At 35.6% G+C, this 8,742-nt stretch overlaps 1 protein-coding gene across 1 annotated transcript; it reads right to left on the bottom strand.

Annotated features, from left to right (window-relative positions):
- Window positions 1-1,033: 1,033 nt before the first annotated feature.
- Window positions 1,034-7,077, bottom strand: LOC104082924 (serine/threonine-protein kinase MAK; the record flags this gene model as incomplete). Its single annotated transcript, XM_009586204.1, has 6 exons — window positions 6,726-7,077; window positions 5,453-5,507; window positions 4,394-4,515; window positions 3,244-3,323; window positions 1,295-1,427; window positions 1,034-1,205 (listed from the first exon to the last, which is right to left on the bottom strand). Coding segments are annotated over exons 1-6 (663 nt in total), but the record flags the coding sequence as incomplete, so codon positions are not given.
- Between the last annotated feature and the right edge of the window lie 1,665 nt (window positions 7,078-8,742).

The raw sequence follows: 8,742 nt of genomic DNA, 5'->3' as shown, positions 1-8,742 counted from the left end.
CAATATGTTCTCTTGGGTGTTTTCCTACCACCTCAAGCTCTGCATGTTCCTAGCTAAGCTTAATCTATTTCTGTTTTAAGTTTTCTGTTCCTCACTTCTCTATTGATAACAGCTCCTTTACTGGACAAGAATTATGCTTTATTTTATATTAGTAGAACACCAATGACATTGATGTTTTTCTCTCCCACCCTTAGGCTTTCCAGATCTGACACTGTGTTCAGTCAGTTATTTCACAAAGTTCTGTTTGCGCTCATCAAGTACTGATCTACACCTGCCATCTCTTGTTCTCAAAAAAAAATTTATATTATATGGTCTTTTTTCAGTTTATTCAAAATTTTGAAGGTAAACTTAATTCTTTTCTTTCATGTTCATGTATCCATTTGCTAAAACAACTTAACTGAAGTAAGTATAATTGCATACATTTTTATATATACAATCCAAACCTTCCTTGTACTTTTAAATATTTGAAAATAATTGTTTCCTCTCTAAAATACTGCACATTTTTCCTCCATTACTTTTTATTGCTAATAATATTTTACGAGATACCTGTGTTTGAGATCAAATGTTTCCTTTATGCTTTAAAAATAAGAAAAGCATAATTTGTCTTATTTATGATATCTTCTATAAGCTCCAAATTCTGGGTACCAGCCTTGAAGAACTACACTTTCAGGAAAGGAAAGCAAATCGACTGTGGCAAAATGAAATCCTAGAAGACTTCTGATTTTCTTTCGAATATGCATAGCTTTAAATAACTAAATTAAACAACTTTATCTGGCTTTCATCAGAGGAGAGCAAGGCTACTCACAACGGCATGATATACAACAGATGCTAATATACAACAAAAGACTAGCATTACATGCCTTAATGGAAGCTTAAAAGAAATACAGTTGAGAAAACCTTAAGTCTGCAGGAAACTAAACCAATAATTTATATGTATGTTCTGAAAGAGAGATAACATTCAATGTTTTATAATAATTTTACTTAACTTTTTTTTTTAAAAATACTATTGTGTGAATTTTTCTAAAAGTCTTACCTTCTTCGGAGTCCCTAATACTTGGCAAATTTTGAAGATTTCATCTACTTCACTTGTGCCTGGGAAAAGAGGTCTTAGTGTGTATAATTCAGCCATTATGCTGCCAACTGCCCACATGTCAATAGGTGAGCTATAAATAGACGATCTTAACAAAACTTCAGGAGCTCGGTACCTATGAGGATGGAAAGAAGTAGGTAAATATAAAATGGTAAGAGAAAGGTAATTAGTTAAGATAATGTATTAATTTCTTAATATACTTACCACCTGGTAGAAACATAATCTGTATAAGGTGGCTGAGATCTTAGTTCTCTAGCCAAACCAAAATCTGCTATTTTCACAAGTTCTGGCCCAATACAGAGAAGGTTTTCAGGCTTCATATCTCTATGAAAAAATCCTATAGAAGACCAGACAGAAAAGAATGGAGAATTATTGTGTCATCACTTAAACAGCAACCTCCAGTAGAGTAATCCAAAATTTACTTTGGGATGTTTTGGAAAAACACAGCTTCTTTTTTTTCCTTTTTTCTTTCTTTTTTTTTTAATTCAAAACAAATGAATGGTAACCCTCCCCCCAACAAGCACACACTTTTTCCCTCCAGTGATTATTACACCAAGTGTTCTAAAATTAACAAATGTAAACTGTCATTAACACACTAAGGAAAATGAATTCACTATTGCAGCAATATCAAATAACAAACCAATTTCAGAACGAAATCTTTTGCGAAAACTACAACTGCTTTGTCAGTTTTGGATAATGGAAAATTGAGCACCTGAAAACACTGACTTGATTTATAAAATTCCTTGAACGATTTTTAACTAGTTTATTTATCATTGTGACAACAATTTGCAGACACAGACATATAAAAGATATCAAAATTCGGCTCAGGAATGCTAATATTAGCAATGCAGGCACATAAAGTTTCTTTAATGCTTACTGTTGGCTTGAGTACCTATATACCTGGACAGCAGTTAAGTTGCTAAGCAAATCAATTCTGCAGCTTAATTGGTATACACAATTTGCTATAATATAAATCAATTTGATTGAAATTCACTTGCTATAATAAAGCATTCGATATCTGCATGCAGAAGCTGACAACCACTATAAGAAATTGGCCGAAATTATTAGTGAAATGTAAATGTTCAAATTTATCATACCCGTTATTCCCAAATACTTATGGTCAAAACAAAATATTAATATTGTAACTTAGAAATGGCAGTTTTTCTTAAATTCTAATCTTCTCATTTATTTCATGTAGAAATGAGGAAGGAAAAGAGGATGCTAATAACCAGAGAACGGTATATGATCTTGATCAAAAAGACGTAAAATGGCAGTTTCTGGGTATTTGATAATACTGAACAGAACTAATTATTTATTTGAATTCATCAACAGGCCTTGTCAGGGTACATGAAAGCCAGAGATCACTGGGAACATTGTTTCTTATTTCATTTTCAGCTAGTATTTTATTGCCTTTGAAAAGTTTTAGGGATACCAATGTGATGTGAAGGACAAGTACAAAATAAAAGAGCTGAGCAAGAGCGTAAGTTACTACTTTTTTAAATGCAAAGAAGCTTCATACCACTATTTCAGAACGCAGTTTGCAGACAGATATTAAACATGAGAATTAAAAGTTTTGTAAATGCTGTGAAACTTTTTGTTGTTGTTGTGAACACCCAGCACCTCTTATTTAGACTGTGCTTGTAATTGCTAGAAAAGTCCCATCTCTTAAGATACTTAAATCCAGGTTGTATTTGACAAGGAGACTCTTTGAATTTCTTAGTGAACAAGTTATTTAAGTATTTTTTTAGATGTAGGGTATCATACTAGTTATAGTATCTCAAGACAACAGAAACTGCCATCTGTAAAGTATCAATGTTCCTTAAATAGATCTTTTTGAGGAAACAGAAATGCATAGTATAGCACAGCATACAGGTTTCTTTAGTTTATTTGTCTGGTAACTAAGGTGGGAAAAAAGTACTGAACAGTGTATGAAAAATACCCAATGCTTTCAAAAAGAAAGAGGACTATCTGATTATAGAACAACAAGGTGTAGCTTCAGGTATGGCTAAAAATGCATCATACTTGAAGCAGATAAGAATTTTTATTAGAGATAATTAATAGCTTTTGCTAGATATTTTCATGCATGTTATTACTGTGCATTATCTTATTTTCTAAAAAAGTGCTACACAGTTAAACTGTAGTATGAAACCTACCGTGTTTATGGATAAAAGCTAGCCCTTGTAGTATCTGATACATCATGTTTCTGATGACTGACTCAGGAAACAACTTGCTTCTGTGAAGAAACAGATTAACAACTTCACATAATTAAAAAAAAAGAATGTATTTTCAGAACATATGTATTTCTTCATTTTGCACAACACATCATGAACAGATGAAAACAGATCCGTCAAGCCTTGCGCACAAAGAAAGACAGATGCAACTGGCTCTCATCTCAAAACTCACTTGCTGCCAGGCCTTAATTTCACTCTAAGTGCTGCACAGGTACTTCTCTGCAGAGAGGTTCATGGTCCTATCTTTCTGTAGAAGCTGACTGGCCAGTAGCGTGCTTGACCAGATGAACACGGAATGCACAGTAATGTAGCAAGGAAGAGAGACCGCACAGCGCAGCACTGTGGTAGGTGTGTTACCCAGTGGTACCCTTAAGGGAACCCTGACTGAGAGCAATGCTTCTCAGCTGCAGGGTAACATTGCGCTAGTATCGCTAGCGGCTATCTCAGGATGCGAACCTAAGAGCTTTGCACATCAGGAGATAAAGGTGCATGACAACATCTGAAGGAAACACACATTAAAGGCAAAAGAATTCAGCAAAGAAAAATGTTATTGAAAAGGCAGGTCCTATTCCAAAGTCCACCCTGCAAGCCTTGCTATGTACTGTTTGTCCAAGATTGCAACATCACACAGTGAGTCCATACATAGGTCTTTCTTACGAGCATGCATGCATGTACATGCAGATGACCATCCACACCTTAAGCCAAATCCATGAGCAAAAGCAGAATGAACAGTGTTTATCCAATCCTTCATACATTAAAGTGAAGGCTAATAAAGAAAAAAAAAAAAAAGTACTTGGAATTTCTCTCATGGCTCTACACACCAAAGACATGCAAACTATCGTGTTAACAACTGAACAAACTGTTATTTCCAAAAGCATTACAATACGCAATATTGTAATGCAGAGCAATGCAGAATTCTACCCTCAGGTAAGCAGGTGCAGCAACTCCTGTTCACATGAGTGGGGTTGCAAGAAGAGCCAAAACCAGAAATTCCAATGTGTTCTTCAAGAAAGCGTAAGAATCATTAAATAAAGCATGATAGCACACTATTTGTTCTGTGAAAGAGACATACCTGTCCTTCATTAACTGATAGAGATTTTCCTTCATGTATTCAAATACAAAGTAAAGGTGGTCATTTTCTCGTATGACTTCTTTCAATTTTATTACATTGGCATGATTTAGCTTCTTCAGAGACTGTAATAGAGCAAAATATGGCTTCAGATACCTCAGTGACTTTGATTCTTTATCAGAACTAAATTTTTAACACGTAAAAGTTTCTAGCACAGAATTTACAAAACGTGTCCATCTGATAATCCGTTTTTATCTTGTAATCTCTGTTTCAAAGAACAACAAAACAGCATTTTAAATTAATTTCAAAATAAAAGCAGCAATGATATTAATAGGAGTTTAAAACTTCTATTTCGAGGGATTACATCATAGCTGGAGTGAAGATTAACACAAAAACCTAATTCTCTACAGTTCTGAAGCCGTAACAGCTCTTGCTCACAGAACTCAGTAAGAAAACCCAGCATTTTTTTTGTTGTGAAACTTTCATGAACAAGGAGTCTCTTACAGGTGTTCTTTTTGGAGATATTGATTACGTGCAATCTCCAATAAGTTAAACCTAAATTATGGATACCCAACTCCTTTGTTAGGGAGTTTTGTATATACAGAAAATCAGATGCCCGAAACAGGGGATGACTTGGAATTTAAGCCCAGGATTTCAAGTGTTATTCTATCATTTGGCTAGCCAAAACTCCCAGTGCTTTCTACAAGTGCCCCAAATACAAGATATAAGGATGGGATATACACCTAGAAATCTGCCAGTAAAATGAAAGAGCAGGATGGTAAAACACAGAAACATACACACACACAAAATCAATTTCTTTATCTTCTCTCAAAGACAAGAGGCTTGCCTATGAGACATGGCCACTGCTTGAGAATAGTGGGATATTCCTCAATGCAGCAGGAGCTCCAGGAGTGCCAGCAGCCCATGGTTTTGTGGAATCTGTCACCCCCATTTAAAGAGTTCAAAGAGTCTGGCCTTATGCTTGGACATTGTAGGTGCCCTTTTCCTTCATGCAAACCTAAGCAGACACTATTTTTAAATGTGGTATGTTCACCACTTTACCTTGACTTCTCTCAGATTCATACATTCATCCCATGAATAGAACTTTCTTTTCATTCTGAAATACAAGTCCAAGATAAAGTATTTTCAGTGAACAGTACAGAATGCTTTAGAACAATTATTCGTAAGTCTTGCATAGACACAAATATGGATATTCGGTGTTGCTCAGATCTTGGGACGGGGTTGTGAATGTCATGTTATTTGCTGTGTCTCTGTAAAGTTCCAGCAGCTAGAGCAAAGTTCTAGCAGCTAGAGATTTTCATTTAAAATAAACGTATCTCCAACCAAAACTGTCCCCCCTTCAAATCCTAAACTTAAAAAAAAAAAATCACACCAAAGAATTCCAAATCCTGAAATCATGAGAATGAAAAACACTTCCCACAAAAATATTCCTTTTGCCTGAAAATAATGAAAATAATCAATTGCAGATATTTTTTTTTTTTTAGCTTAGGTTAATATTATTAACTTAGGTAACAGTACTAGGAGTATATGGAGAAACCTGAAATTCTCAGAAATTCTTAAAACAAAAGTCAGTCAATTATATTACAATTATCTTCTTGCAGTAAATCCACAAATGGAGAAAAAAAAAATCTCAGCAACATACAATTTCTGGTATTTCAACTTATGCTTTACATCCTGCTTGCAATTCTGTAGGAATACAAGAGGAACTTCCTTACTCCTCTAGAACAATTTTTGTTGTTTTGTAATAATCTTTTTAGGCAAGTATGACATCACTGATGATTATGCACAACACAATTTTATTAGATCCAAGGAGACAGCCTTTATTTACCTGACCAGATTGTTACCTGGTATTTATCATTGTAACAATATCTGAAACTTAATGCAGTATCTAAAAAGATTTGGGGGGTGGGAAGGTATTTCAAATCTGCCCATTAAGATGGGTATTCTTACAATTCATATAAATAAACAAACTGCACATTCAGTTTTGCTTTTCGTTTGGTGTTAGCCTAACAACGTTTTTAGAAGGAAGCATATTCGAACGGAAAAAAAGCAGCATGCAATTTTATAAGCCAAGATAAATCAGTAACTTATACAAACTGATGTGTATGTCTCTATTGATCTGTTAGCTGAAGTCTGACCCACGATCACCTTGTTAAGCATCTTAATTAATAAAAGTAATTTTGTTATGTCAATTTCCTTAAAAAGAAAAGGGACATTTTTTTCTATTTTACACAGATGGCAGACAACAATAAAGTTAAAAGTGAAAATCTTTAAGCTTTTGCAAGTACCTTCACTGAATTTAGATGTTACATACCTTTTGATAGCCACAAGTTCTCCTGACTCGTTGCTCTTCCCCATCAACACACTGCCATAGGTGCCATCACCTAGTTGTTTCATGATTGTGTAACGGTTCATTTTTTTTAAGATCCGGATAGCCAGAAGATTATGAAATTCTAAATGTCTTCTGTTTTATTAAAGGATTCTATGCTCTTTGATTTTCTTAGAGAAATCTTCTTCCAGGCTGTTTTACGTTGGTGAGTGTCTTCTCATAACGGAGCAGGATATTCACTAGTTTCCTCCAAATTACAGCTACTTTGAGATCCAGAGATAAAGTTTAAGAGACAGAATAACATGGTCATTCTCACATAGATCCTAAAAAAAAAAAAAAGAACAGAGAAATATGTAATTTTACAGTATTTTAGGAAAGAGACACTCTACTATTTGTATCTAACAATAACAACCTCCAGATCTGCACATGTTCTTTAAATAGAACACTTCAATATAACTAGTTCCTTTAAATCCTTCAAACCACAGAAGGTGCCTAGTCTAGGATTAGGGTTAGAGTAAGCAGGGACTGGAGAGTCAGGATTACTGTCATAATTCCCTAGAACCAGAGAAGTGTGTTTAAGGCTGGTGTCCTCTGATGGAACTCCTTATTCTTAATAGCAGGTTTCTAATCTGTAATGAAGGCAGGGCTGAAGTTTGGGAAAAAGACAGAAGAACCCAAATTTTGCACAGGGTGCTATGGTAAACCTAGGGTCTGAATGCTGTGTTTTGGATTGGTGGTGTAAGCAGGCTCACTCTGCTTACAGTTAGTGAGGAAGGGAGGTGAAGAAGCGAGATAAACGCTGGATTCTTTGCCAAGGTAAATCGAGTTGTTATAAACATACTTGGACATCTTGCTCTGAAGTTCACGGAATTTTTACTTTATAGCCACAGTTAGGATTAGGCACAGTAATGGCTGAAGAGTTAAGTTTATTGTTCAGTTTTACAAGGCCTGCGGAGAGGAGTATAGAGCTCACCTGCATTGGTATGGAAGACTGGACCTGAATTGCCATTTGGAAAAGAATTCACATTAAACAATGTTGAATCTTCATCTTTGAATATATGTCAACCTTAATTTGAATCCTGACCCAAACTTGAATCCGAACCCTCTATTTCATTATACACGATACTGCCTGTCACCAACACCTCAGGTGAGGGCCAGTTCCCATAGGTCCTATGCACAAATCCTAATTCTAACCTTAGCACCGGCTGCCTACTAGACACAATCCTAAAAACTGATGTTAAGGCACTTATGCAAACTCAGAACAGCCATCCACTTATTTATGCAGGCCTAGGAAAAATTAACAGCCAATCACTGTACCATTTACTCACCATAACTCAAACTTGCTTAAACACAAACAAACCATTGACTGCTAACAGAATTCCAGCATTATCTCTGCCTTTTGCCTCTGCTGTCAGAAAATGCAAAATAAAGCTCAAATCAACTGGCATCTACTGTCAGCCAACCTCTATAGGAGATGCAACTCTAGTCCCTATCCTTATGCCAGAATTAGCTACAGGCTGGATAAGGCTGTCCAAACTAATTAAGGAACTCAAATTCTGCTGGTAACAAGCTTCAGGCTTGTTAGATTTACAGGCCTGGCAAAATTGAACAATAAAATTGGCCACTTATGAGTGTGAATGCAGCATTCTTTAGTAGCCTGCTGTGTAAAGTAAACATCTGCCTGGACAATACACCGATGTTTCCAAGCTGTTATTACTTGAAATGCTGCTTCCTTGGAGAAGGCGTAATGCGCACCTTGTTACTCACTGTTGCTTCTGTTACCAGGGAAGAATCTTATATCACCTGTCAAGATGCCAGAAACAAGTGACCGAGTGGACACCTCAGCGTGTAATCTTTGCACCAGACAACCACCAGTTTAGCAGTAAAAAATATAAAGAAGTTTTTATCCTTCCCCCAAAAAAGCCATCACTACAGTAAAATAAGATCACTGGTTAATAGCATATTCTATAACAAAGCTAAATACCAGATTTAACAAAAAGTA

This window comes from Fulmarus glacialis, unplaced genomic scaffold (genome assembly GCF_000690835.1).
Source record: "Fulmarus glacialis isolate BGI_N327 unplaced genomic scaffold, ASM69083v1 scaffold40309, whole genome shotgun sequence".
Lineage (NCBI taxonomy): Eukaryota > Metazoa > Chordata > Aves > Procellariiformes > Procellariidae > Fulmarus > Fulmarus glacialis.
This window is presented reverse-complemented; position numbering and strand designations above follow the sequence as displayed.